Source organism: Brachycentrus maculatus, unplaced genomic scaffold, assembly GCF_059751285.1.
Source record: "Brachycentrus maculatus isolate JH-2025_06_01 unplaced genomic scaffold, ASM5975128v1 h1tg000374l, whole genome shotgun sequence".
Classification (NCBI taxonomy): Eukaryota; Metazoa; Arthropoda; class Insecta; order Trichoptera; family Brachycentridae; genus Brachycentrus; species Brachycentrus maculatus.
Window position 1 is genome coordinate 278931 of NW_028281123.1, and position 14480 is coordinate 293410.

Here is a 14480-nt window from a genome sequence, read left to right on the forward strand (position 1 = left end):
GTATCTTTAAAAAATAGTTACATGAAAAGCCGTAAAATTAAAAATTTCGATAAAGTAAAAATCCAGATTTATGTTTTGTACTGACATTTCTTGGTGGAACTGCATTTTATAGAATAAAATAACAATTATGTAATTTTTCCACATTCATTTTATTTGATCAGTAGCCGGGTTTCGTCGTAACCGACATCACCAGTCGGATGATGTCGATTACGACGAAACTCAGTTGCTGGTCAAATATAATTCATGTGGAAAAAATTACATAATTGCTATTTTATTATATAAATGAAAATCCGTTAAAAATGTGATTAATAAAAGATCCATAATTAACGATATAAAAATGACATCTCAACATAGATGAAGAAGTTTTTTTGAAAATTCTATATTGATCGATACGAGTTTATCTAGGAGTTCCAAAAATTTGAGTAGCGGGGTTGTCAATCATGGGTAGAATCGGTGAACATTTTACGTGTGTAACGTGATGACTTAATTAGCCTATGATTTACCCAAACTTCCATGTTTTTATTCATCTATGTTGAGATGCCGAAAATTTAAAAATAACTCCTTCGCGGAGATAATCCAGATTTATGAATAAGATTAAATTTAAATTTTGTAAATATGAAAATGAATATAACTCTTTTTCTATATGTAAAGATTATGTGAGAATTTCATAAATCGTAAAAAAAATATTTATATGAAATGTCGACTTCCATATTCTTCTTTATCTATGTATGTTGAGATGTCAAAAAATAATTTAATATTTGATTGATAAGATCTTCTTACTAGACTCGACATACACCATACATGTATGTATGGTGTGTACACCATATAGGGTAGACTGGGTACGGTTGAAACAATTTTGCTTACATTGTCCATAGTATTGCTCTTTACAAGTCAAGCGATGATGAAGATGCATTAAATACAAGAGCGTGTTTCTGTCTACTAATGGGAAGTATAATTTCAGTACCCGGTGTGTTATTTTTAGTGGCAGATCAAATTTAAAAAATATGTCCGATTTGTTTCAACCGTCCCCATACCAGGGGCAGTTGAAACAGTGATTGGGGTCAGTTGAAACACACGCAAATAAATCAATATTTATATTGTAAGACGTTTTATTCATTATTTATTTTTGTGTTATAAATAATTATGGCACCGCATGACAATATTAATCAGTCTACAGATATGTAATGAACAAAAACAACTAAAAACAAAGGCATTAAAAAAAAAACAAATCGAACGAAAATAATCTGTGAATAAACTAAAAGGAAACACTTCTGTCATTTTGATTAGTCATAAATCAAGCGGAAATCTAGCTTTGGGATCATTCCGAGTCGCAATTGTGGCAAACATAGCTAGGACCACCTTTTGTGGAATCTTTTTGAACCCACAGTTTACAAGTGGTGCACTGTATCCACTTTTCACCGGATCTGCTCTCTGAATACAGTGACAAACAAACAAGACAATAGCACTCGTCTTCTTTTGATGATGATTCCTGTTGCGTATTATGATTATTTTTTCCTTTAACGATCCTTCTACTTTTTCCTCCATCCAATTTTTTCTTCACTTACTTAGTTTTCATACGTTTCAACCTTATTTCATGCTAGTTTCTTATCTCTTCTTTCTCTGTTTTTTTTAGTAGCAAGTATTTTGCAAGCTCCTGCTCTTGCTCTTTATTAAAAACTTCGTTGTGGGGTTCATATCCCATTTTCTTCTTCACCAGATGCATCTCGCTTTCGTATATATCTAATGAGCGAACAGTGGTTTAATCCATGCTTTTCCGACGCTTTTCGCAGTGAATCTCCTGCTTTAACCTCCTCATCAGCGTATGTATACCTCGACAAGTCGACCTCTTATCTCGAAGTCTTTCTTGCGCGTACTCTCGGCATCTAGAAAACAGGAAAACTGAAAAAATATGCTGTTTCAACCGTACCCACAAAAAATGTTTCAACCGTCCCCAACCCCTCCTTTAGGTGGAAAACAGAAAATAGTAATGTTAACAATAATGGCACATTAAAACTAATCACTATATCGTGTTCTACAAGCTTCATTTCAAACACGAAATCATACTCAATAATATCGTTTCAATAGAAACCGTAATAAAAGGAAAATTCTCAGAACAAAAATACTTACTTTTGGTTATCAAAATACAATAGGACCTCCTACAAGCAACTGCACAGTGCGGCGAGCGATGCAACACTGATATTTGTGTTTGAATTTGTTGTCCACTTTGTTCGTCCCTTGGACCCTTCACCCTACCGCATACGGTTTGCAAGATATTTGCTGTGTTTCAACCGTCCTTTGTTTCAACCGTACCCAGTCTACCCTACTATATAAAGAAAACTTGCATTTTTACACTTTATTAAGATTTTTTTTTGAGAGATATAAAAGTTACATTTTATTACAATACCATCATAAAACTAATACAAGCTGTATAGTAGTACATACGTAATTCTACAAATGTGAACAGTGTTCAACTTTTTTAGATAACAAAAAAAGTATGAAAGAAAGAAAGGTGTGTTGAGATGGTTTGGACATGTAGAACGAATGAGTGAGGAAATAACGGTAAAACAAATTTATGAAGCGAATGTTAGCGGGAAAAGAAGCAGAGGAAGACCGAGAAAAACATGGCACGATCAGGTATGCCAAATACTTGAAAGTGGTCAGGTTAGGAGTCGTAACAATCGGCGGGTATGTATGAGGAGATGCATGAACGTGGAAGAGGCGAAGAATGTTTGCAAGGACAGAGTGGTGTGGCGCTCTATTCTCTCTGCCTACCCCTGCGGGGAAGCGGCGTGATGGTCAGTTAGTTTTTTTTTTTTTTTTAAAGTATAATTTACTATTTATCATTAGAATCCTAACTGTCTAACAAACCTCGTCCCTTAGTTTTTCCCTCTACCTCCTTCCCTAAACTCCCTTTTTCCTTTGCCTTCCTTATTATGATCAATTTGTTATTTATGTTTTTTAAATGTTCATGTACTATCTACCCTCTGATTGCACATATGGTATCAAACGTTTTTATCAATATCACTAGTCTGTTTTTGGTTGTTTGGAAGATATTGCTTTTGAGCAATACGCCCACCAATATACTTATTTCTTGGCACTTGGCACGATTGGGCATTAAAACTTGGCACGATCAGGTATGCCAAATACTTGAAAACGGTCAGGTTAGGAGTCGAATCAATCGGCGGGTGTGTATGAGGAGATGCGTGGAAGAGGCGAGGAATGTTTGCAAAGACAGAGTGGTGTGGCGTTCTATTCTCTCTGCCTACCCCTGCGGGGATGCGGCGTGATGGTTAGTTAGTCAGTTAGTTATTTACTTATTTCTATTCTGCACGTGAAGTTAAAATAAATAAATAAAAATTATATAATTTAAATTTGAAGCACTAACTTTGTGATTTTCCATTTTATGATTAAAAAGTAACTTTGTTTTAAAATCACTATAAATATTTAATTGTAACTTAATTATAATGTCTACCGGTTTCGAAGCTAACTGCTTCTTTATAAAGACTGATCAATACTAAAATTCTATCTACTAAACAATATTCAAAATATTTTGAAGGTTAGGGAAAGAAGCTTAGGTAGAAATAAAAATTATTTACTAAAAATCATGAGATGACAAAAATTAATATATAATTCTAATGTGTTTTTTTTCCATTTCAGAGAGTCCACTCGAAGAGGTCACAGACGCCCTCTACAGCAAGGGCATGACCTTTCTCATGGGTCATGACCTCGAGCTGGCTCTGCCCGAGATGATGTTCGGGGGAGCCACCCTGAAGGTGTCGCCCAGGAGTTTGGACGGAGACGGGGCCATAGTCAGACTGGACTTGGAGCCAAGAGAGCAAGGAGAAGGAAGGATATTCTTCAAGAAGATAAGTGAGTACATTTTTATATTACCTTTTTGCTCATACCATCTCTCTCTCTCTCTCTCTCTCTCTCACACACGCACACACATACACTCACACACACACCACCCTCTCTTTTTTCTCTCTTAATGTTCAACAGTATTTACGACATTTTGAGTGTGTCCGAATACTTGTTCACAAAATCTGGATTATCTCCAATTATAGGAGTTATTTTCATATTATTTTTGACATCTCATCAAAGATGAAGAAGAATATAGAAGTCTGGGCATATACGGGGTTGAAGACCCCGAGTAAAAATGAAAATGATATTTTCTGGCGTTTCTCATTATGTGATTATTATCTAGGATTCGGATCTCACATACTAATAAAAGAGTTTCTGCTCAATAAAAAAGCTTCTTTTGTAGTGAAGTTCTAGTGATTCAAGAACAATGTTTCAAAGTTTATTCATTTATATAGAGTTTCCAAGAATGTGAGAAGTGTGGTGGTGAATAATGGGTAGAATTGGTGAATGTTACAGGAAGTGTTAAAGTGCTCACTTAAATCAGCCTATGACGGTCGCCATCCCCGTAAATGCTCAGGCTTCCATATTCTTCTTCATCTTTGATGAGATGTCAAAAAATGGTATGTTTTTTCTACATTTGAAAAATATGGAGTAAATTTAAAAAAATAATTAAACAGTACCTTTTCTTCAAAATGCGAAAACAACACTTTCTGCCCTGTAGCGGGTAAATATTATTATTTTTTTTTTTTAATATTGAAAGCATTAACTTTGTGGATCATATTGATATATTATTTCGAGAAATAAAAATACTTTATGTTCTGATCCACTCACATTTTTATAAACCAACTAGTTTCGGCAACAACCTGTTGCCCTCTTCAGGGTTTCCAGTAATAAATGAAACCCTGAAGAGGGCAACAGGTTGTTGCCGAAACTAGTTGGTTAATAAAAATGTGAGTGGATCAGAACACAAAGTATTTTTATTTCTCGAAATAATATGGTAAATATTAAGTTTAAAATATGCCGCAATAAAAGTATGTCCTAATCCTACAGCCCATGATCGGTTATAAGCCCTGTATCCAGATATCTATATTCTTATACATCTGTGTTAAGACGTCATTAAGATAAAATTTAAGTCATAAACGGTACAGCGCAATTATTGCGTTGTAGATTATATCGGCGTGTCGACAAATGTCACCATTTTCTAATTATCCATTGTTGGTCGCGGCAGACGCTAAAGGTCAACTGCCAATTATTTAACATACACGTATGTGTTTTAACAACTTATATTTGTTAAGTTCATTAACATTGTTATCTCGTGTGGTTTTAGTGCCATTGTTCTGACTGAAGTCAGAAATTTAAGAGGGCCGAGACAAAGCTTTGAGGGACTCCACTGAAGACTTTACTCGCAATAATGCCTTATTTGCGGTATTTTAAATTGATATTGGGTACATTTTGATACCTCATCAAAGATGAAGGAGAATATGGAAATCTGGATATTAACAAAGCTTGTGACCCATTTATTAGCCATAGGCTGTTTTTACCTACGTAATATTACGATTATATTATTATTATTATTATTATATTATTAGATAGATGATTTCATATATTTGGGTAGTATGTTTTCTAGGGATGGAAAGATTGATAAAGACATAGAAAGGAGAGTGAATGCTGGGAACAGAGTGAATGGTGCACTAAAATCAGTTTTACCAAATAAAAATCTATCAGCGGAAGCTAAACTGGCAGTACACAATGGAGTTCTGGTTCCAACCCTTATGTATGGAAGCGAAGCATGGAGTTGGCAAAAGAAGGATGAAAGCAGACTGAATGCAGTCGAAATGCGATCCCTCAGACGAATGTGTGGCAAAACGATGTTTGATAGATGTTCGAATGATGAAATAAGGAAAGAATGTAAGGCTGAGATAAGCATTATCGATAAAATTAAGAAAGGTGTGTTGAGATGGTTTAGACATGTGGAGCGTATGAGTGAAGAAAGAACGGTTAAACAAATTTATGGGGGCGAATGTAGTTGGAAAAAGAAGCAGAGGACGACCGAGGAAAACTTGGCACAATCAGTGTATGTCAAATACTTGAAAGCGGCCGGGTCAGGAGTCGTAATAATCGTCGGGTATGTATGAGGAGATGCATGAATGTAGAAGAGGCCAAGAATGTTTGCAAAGACAGATTGGTGTGGCGTTCGATTCTCTCTGCCTACCCCTGCGGGGAAGCGGCGTGATGGTTAGTTAGTTAGTTAATATTACGATTTATAAGCCATAGGCTGTTATTACGTTTTATTACGATTTATGAGCCATAGGCTGTTATTACGTATAACTTTTTATGTGTATCCAAATGCTTGTTCACAGATCTGGATTAAAGAAAATTTAAAGCGTCTTTGTTTAATAAAAGATTAACGTATTCCAACAGAGATTTTTTTTTATGAATAACCCGCAAAGCCTCTTCTATCAAAATTTTAGTTCCACATCCATATGAATACGTTTTTTAAATCGATAATGATAGTAAGTTTTACACCATTAATGGGATAAAAAGCCATAAGATCGCCGAAACTATAAATAACAGAAGAAAATATATGATTGATTTGAATTATTTTATTATAAAAATAAATTGTGTTTTATTTGTACTGTTATAGATGCTGCAGGTAGGATAGTTAGGAAAAAGATGGTTTATGTGTAATATACATTACAAACACCCAGATCAATTGAAAATGATTATTTCTTGAATTCATTTTGCAATTGGCAGGAATCAAACCCACAACGCCAGTTTCGCAGTCGAGAGTCTACCCGACTACGCCACGGCATCTGTCGATTAATGACGGTTGATATCGGTTGTAAATTCACAAGTACTGTGTCACGCGTTTGATCAACATATATGGGAGTTCCAAAACTCCCACAGTAGTGTGGAATTGGTGAATATTACGTGTGTAAAGTGATCACTTAACCAAGCCTATGACGGACGCAAACCCTATAAATTCCCAGACTGCCATATTCTTCTTTATCTATGTTAAGATCAAACTGTTGTTGACACTAAAAAACTATGTTATTTTATTATCATACCTGATCAACGTAACTTCATTCATCGTAATACTATTAGCCGAGAATGTAGACCAATTGGATTAGGGTTAAATTTCTTGAAACTGGTTTATTTGAGTTATAATTCTGGTAGATTCTTCACTGAACTCGGTTACCGAGTCAAGGTTACATGAAATACAAGTTACAATAACGATGAAAGAACAGTCAAACAAAATTTTGAGGCAAATGTGGTTGGTAATGGTCCTCAAATTATATTTCCCATACCCAAATTAACCAGCAGCCTGACATATCGCTCACTCCTTTCAAGAACGTCATAAATCAAAAATTGTCAATTTTCAGTTGTGCATGTTTTCGGAATGCCCAGAAAATGTACTATATCCCAGCAAAAGAGGCATATTTTTAACTTAATATTTACCCGCTACAGGGCAGAAAGTGTTATTTTTGCATTTTGAAGAAAAGGTATTGTTTTAAATATACTAAATATTTTTAAAATGGAGAAAAAACATTCGGGTTTTACCTAAAAAAATCTATTGCACAGTAATAAGTTCAATAAGTGGCTTGATATTTATTTTTAATACATTGTATTATATTTTTAGACTTTAAAAACGTTCTCCTGAAAAATCAAGTTTTTTGATTTATGACGTTCTTGAAAGGAGTGAGCGATATGTAAAATAAAACCCATTCGGGGATCCAAAATAAATGATCTGAGAGGGTACTTTATGGAAAGATATATATGTAGTGATTAGTCATATTTTCTTATTTTGTTTTTACCTTGTTACCTTGTAATTTTTTATATTTTCTCATTTGTTTATTTTAAATATGCTTCTTACCTTATGTTTTTCTCAATTATTTATTTTACATATACGCTTCTGTGCCTATTTATTATACCTGTATTTTGTTTTTATATTTTGCCATGTATTAGTATTAGTTTTGGTTATTTAAAAAAAACATCTCAAATACTTCATAGTGGTCAGGTCAGAAATCGAAATAATCGACGGACATGTATGAGTAAATGCATGAATGTGGATGAGATGACGGTTTTTGGCTAAGACAGATCGGCGTTGCGTTATATTATTTGCCTACTCTTGCGGGAAGCTGTGTGGTGGTTAATCACAAATAAAATATATAAATAATTAATTTTCGGAAATTTGGAAATATTTGGTATATTTCAGATATATGAGTTCCAAAATTTTAAGCAGTGCGGTCATCGATCATGGTTAGAATGGTGAATGTCACACTTTTATGAAATGATCACTTAGCGTCACACATGATTTTACCACGTAAAACATGATTGTAAACTTTTTATGAAGCTTAAAATTTTACTGGTTATTTCATTCACAACATTTTGAGTGTATTCATATATATTATTTATTTACGAATCTGGGTTTTTCCACTAAGGAGTTGTTTTTACATAATAATTTGAGTTATGTGGTTGTCAATCATGGGTAGAATGTTAAATGTTACACGTGTGTTAAGTGATCACTTAAACCAACCTTTAACAGGTTGTGAGCTCTGTAAACACCTAGACTTCCATATTCACCTTCATTTTTGTTGTCTGCTTCTTCTCCTAACCCTTATTTGCACCCAATGGTGCATAGGGTACTGCATCGTATTGACGCAGTGTTATATTGATCGATACTCACACAAAGGCAAGGGGATAACTCCTGCGCCTCAGAGACCAGTCCAGGGTAATATTAAATAAATATGAGAGACTGTAAAATCAGTAATATTTATTTTCAACCCTCCTGCAAATCGAACCCGAGACCTCCAGCACGGTAACTAAACACGCTAACCATTACACCACGGATGTAGACAGAGCTTTTTTGAGATGTTAAAAATGTAACCCCTCCCCCACACGATGGACCGATCAAATTAAGGCAGCAGCAGGCACCTCAGTGGTTGGAGCGCTACGTGCAGCGCAGTCAAGGGATAACTGGAGAAGAGTCATTGCTTCTGCAAGGGTCACAACCCTCAGCAATGAGGAATAAGACGGAGAAGAAGAAAAATGTAAAGAAAAAAATTGATCCCATGCTACAACTAGAGTGCCCTAAAAATGCCCTGTTATTGTAACCTAATAAACAATCCATCAACAACTGCGACCGTGAAAATATACGTCAACATAAACGATAACCATTAAGGCACGATTCCACTTACGCTGTTCAACAAAGTGGCAAATATTTGTGAACGCTCATAATGTTGAACCTTCCTACTTAAATATAGTATTCACCTCATTCATTCGCCCGGAACTGGTACCGACCAAATAGTGACATGACAATTCTAACCACCGCACAGAAAAACCAGATCAACCCTTAAGGCATTCGATCATGGACCCATATCAATGCTCAGACCTTCGCGTTATGTGCCACATAAGTCGTCAGCACAAAGGAGTTACGGTAAACTGCTGTGACAACCTTCAACTTGACTCGAGTTCAATGCGCGTTCTCACGTAGTCTTTCGACAACTTCGTAAACAGAATCGTTTACGTTGAAACTAGGTGCATGAACTCGACTTTATACTTCATACGTATCTTCTTTTATTTTTTTAATCCTCTTTTGTTTGTAAATATAGTAATAGTGCATAGGTTACTGCATCGTATATTTATTTATTTATTTAAACCGTATACGCTCCCTATGTGGAACATATCGAGTCCACAAACTATCCCCAAGCTTTTCTGTCGTAAAGCCACCAGAAAGAGAACAGCCATTTAAATTTCATTAATTTATTCGGCAGCTACTTTTATTAAATTGAAATTTTACTTGGTATATTCATCTATTGTGACAAGTGTTTTGAAACATTCCGCATCATTTTCAAACACCGTAAAAAACATGCCGAATGCATCTAAACACGAGTTACAACAGATTTTAAGAATAAGTGGTATTTACCAAGTGAGATTTAAATTGAAAAAAAAAAGTACTGTGTTTCTTTTGAGACTCTCTCTCTCTCTCTCTCTCTCTCTCACACACACACACACACACACACACAATATCTCTCTTTTTTTAGATTTTTAATATTATTTCACTTATATAACCACTATCATGCTACATGCGACATTTTTGAAATTATGAGCATATTTTTGAAATATAAAAAAAATCTATTATGTCATTTTTTAAATAAAAATGTTAAAATACTAACAATGAATTTGTTCATCACTACCTCGATGACATGTGTCTCATTCATTTTGTATGTGTAACTAATTGACCTCAAATAATAACGCCATAAAATGTTGGCCTAGTACCCTTTGGAAAATAAATAGCACTGACCGGTTTGGTGAGAAAACAAACAATAAAATATAAGACTTTTATTGTCTTCCGATGAGTCACACTAAATGTATCACTGGCAGAGCTATATGTTTGCTCCATTGGTCACTCATGATATCCGTTCGCTTTACCCAGATATTAAAAGTATTACTGATAATATTGGTTCCTATATTGTACCCATAAGCAGTGCCGTATCGGGTTTTTCATATTATGTCCTATAAAAGATTTTTTGACTCGCAAATTTTGACGAAAAACCTATGAACATTAAAAATAATATGTGTATATTTTACATTCAAGTAATTAACAAATCTTGTAACAATGTGTTCATACGATGCAGTGCCCTATGCACCATTTATTGCGGATAAGGATTTTCACTTAAAATATCTAAAATAAATGTATTTACTTTTCACAGTTCTTAACTGATGGCAGCACCAGCAGTTAGTTCTAACCAATATAAGTATAGGTTTTGACATATAGAACGAATGAGTTGGGAAAGAACAATAAATTTATGAGGCGAATGTAATTGGGAAAAGGAGCAGAGAAAGACCGAGAAAAACATGGCACGATCAGGTATGCCATATACTAGAAAGTGGTCAGGTTAGGAGTCGTAATAATCGGCGGGTATGTATGAGGAGATGCATGAACGTGGAAGAGGCGAAGAATGTTTGCAAATACAGAGTGGTATGGCGTTCTTTTCTCTCTGCCTACCACCCCTGCGTGATGGTTAGTTAGTTAGTTAGTTAGTTTTGAAACAACATTTTATACCATATACAATATATACAACTTACATAAAATATAGATGTTACATAATGGACAGAATGATGAACGTTACACAGTGATTACTTAAAACAGACAGAGTCAGGTCATGTATGCTATATGCAGAACAAGACAGGAATTAAAAACGATGATCTATTTTATTTTTATTTGAAAATTAATTTAAATTTACACAAAAAATCCATTTCTATAATAAAATCATATCCATAAAATCATACTTATATGTAATTATTACTATGATTAAAGAAAACACATGTTTTATACCACTTGAGTTTTATTAAAGACTACTAGTTTCGGAAGCTTAACTTCCATCATTCAGGTCTGAATAATAATAATGTTATTATTCAGACCTGAATGATGGATGTTTAGATTCCGAAACTGATAGTCTTTAATAAAACTCAAGTGGTATAAAACAAGTGTTTTCTTTAATCACTGTAACATGTCTTACCACAAAGTTAATACCGAAACAATAAATAAAATAAAATATTACTCATTACTATAATAATTTATATTCTCAAAAAACTTTTATAAAATCACAATTTTTAACTCTTGCCTTGTGTTGTGGACATTACGTAAAATTTTGTCTAGCCTGCCATCAGTCTGATGATGTCGGTAACGACAAAAACAGGTCACTGGTAAAATAATTTTAAAAAAATTGGAAAAAACTATATATGTAGTTCCACCGAGAAATATCAGTACAAAACTTTAATATAATACAATATAATACATATTTAAACATAAGCGGATAAGAGAGGTTCAACTAATGAGTACAATCTTCGCTCACAGGTTCACGGTTTTACGGTGATCAGACCATCTAACCTGTTTGAGTAATATATCCACCTTACACCGCATTGCTCATTAAAACGCCTAAGTAATTACCACTGCCGGTTATTTCATTGCGAAATTGCTATCCTATTAACCCCTTATAATGGAATTCAGCTCTGTTAACTCCAGCGACATTTTCAGTCTATGAGAAAAACTTCAACGCACGGTAAACGTCGCAACCGGATTAATCAAATTTTGTTGTTCTTTTTTTTCATTCATTAATTCGGCAGTCACTTTGTGGTAATAATCATCCATTATTTATTTAATTTTTACTTGGTGAATTACCAATATTTTTATTAAAATAATAATTCTTCTTCTTTATTACGGATATAATTAGACCAGTTTGATGATGTCAGTACTGACGAAACCTTGTCACTGGTCAAATAAAATATACGTAGAAAAAAACTTTGTAGTTGTTATATAAAATGCAGTTCCACCAAGAAATGTCTTTTAAAACATAAATCTATTTTTTTATTAAAAAAACGAATAAATTGAATCATTGAAATGAATGCGGAAGAGTGAACGCATATCCGTTTTTCCAATAGATTTAACTCTAGTAATGGACGTATATGTATATACTCGTGTGTAATAACCAAAGACTCACGCCTTAATTTATTATTAGATTAAAACCAATATTTTTAGCTTTTCCACTTTTTTATTTGACCAGCGACCGGGTTTCGTCGTTACCGACATCACCAGTCTGATGATGTCGGTAACGACGAAACCCGGTCGCTGGTCAAATAAAAAAGTGGAAAAGCTAAAAATATTGGTTTTAATCTAATAATAAATTAAAAATGCAATTCCATCACGAAGTGTCAGTGGATAATATATACTCACGCCTTAGTTTTGCGGATTCCGTTACACTTTACATTTCTTTAACGACGCTACCGCCTTTTTCTTGCCAAACAACTTTCTCTATTTAGCAGATGATAAAGCGATGGGAAATAGGTGATTGAACATTCGGAATCGGAGTTTTATCATGTCAAATATATTGCCAAAGTAGGTTCAATGCTGTAAAATACATATTCTATATGTTATTTAAATATAATAGTAAAACACTTGTGTTGAACCACTTTGTAGATTATTAATGTAAACATGACTAGTTTTGAGAACTACAAATCGCCCACTCCTTTCAACAACGTCATATATAAAAAAAAAAACTTGATTTTTCAGGAGATCTTTCGACACATCTCTCTTGCTCTTCTTTTTCTCCGTCTTACTCGTCATTACAAGGATTTACATCGAGGGTTATGACTCTTTTCGGAGTTGATGTATTATTGTAAATATGACTCTTCTCCAGTTATCCCTTGACTGCACTGAGTTGCCTACTGTCTACCTGTCCATGGGATTCGGAGCCTCCAACACCACATTTCTAATGCGTCAATTTTTTTTCTTTCTGGCTTTATGGTCTATGTTTCAGTAGCATAGAGAAAAATGAAGTGGACCAAACTCCTGACAACCTTTATCTTAGTGCTGTTACTTACATCTCGATCTTTTTAGATTGAAAATCTATACAATTGTTGTTTTATTAGACCAGTATATGGTCAGACTCAAGCCATCCAAGTGTAACTCCTTATTCTCACAAATATTTTCTTACAATAAAAACCTTTTTTACAGAGAAATACATCAAGAGCAAGATCATGATGGCCATCCTAGCAGTCGTGGTAGTTGTCAAGTTGATCAAACTGAAGTTGTTCGTGTTCCTGCCGCTTCTACTGGGAGTTCATAACGCCAAGAAGTTATTCCTCAAGTTCTTGCTGTTCGTCTTCCCCGCTCTTACGCACATCTTCAAGCTGTGCTCCTGGTACCACAGTAGCTACCACAACCCGAAGTACCATCACCATCATCATCAGATATCCCATCTTCATCACACGGTATGTTGCAACTCTCAAAGTCATTTGTTTAATACAAGGTTACCACGAGGAAGAGGACGCATTTGAAAAAAATAAATACGATTACTGTTTAATGATATTAAAGTGTACAACATTTGGAGTGTGTCCAAATACTTGTTCACGAAATCTGGATTATCTCCAACTACAGGAGTTATTTTCATATTATTTTTTGACATCTCATCAAAGATGAAGAAGAATATGGAAGTCTGGGCATTTACAGGGCTGACGACCGTCATAGGCTGGTTTAAGTGATCACTTTACACACGTGTAACATTCACCAATTCTACCCATTATTGACAACCACACTACTCAAATTCTTGGAAGTTCTATATATTTGAACCAATTTTGAAACATTATTCTTGAATCACTAGAACTTCACTAAAGACATATATTGGTCGTCAGCCCCGTAAATGCCCAGACTTCCATATTCTTCTTCATCTTTGATGAAATGTTAAAAAATATTATTAAAAGGTAGTTAAATATATGTCAAAGAAGTCGGATTTGGAAAATAATGTCTTCGAGATGTTGACCGTCTTCATGGATGGACTTTTCCACTCTGCCTTTAAAGTTTTTGCACTTTTTGTAATAAAAATTTTCTAAGTCAATGAAACTTTTGCATTTTGTAATAAATTACGTTTTTAAAAGAAATGCTATTTCACAAAAAAAAAACAAATTCGCAAGAATGTGTAAAGGTTTGTCAAATTGGCTAATCCTTGGAGTATTCGCTATCGATATGCATTCTACGATTGGTAAACATTCATTTCATCATCACATCTGGATGAATATATTGATTTTCAGTATCGTCTAGCATTTGTAGCCAAAAAAAA

The 14480-nt window shown here is 34.3% G+C and overlaps 1 protein-coding gene across 1 annotated transcript in view; it reads left to right on the top strand.

The window, feature by feature from the left end:
- Positions 1 to 14480, top strand: part of Osi17 (DUF1676 domain-containing protein Osi17) — a 65975-nt gene that overhangs the window by 35028 nt on the left and 16467 nt on the right. Inside the window, exons 3-4 of the mRNA XM_088270212.1 lie at positions 3658 to 3870; positions 13379 to 13635. Coding sequence (XP_088126338.1) covers positions 3658 to 3870; positions 13379 to 13635 — 470 coding nt within the window. The remainder of the gene's footprint in view (positions 1 to 3657; positions 3871 to 13378; positions 13636 to 14480) is intronic.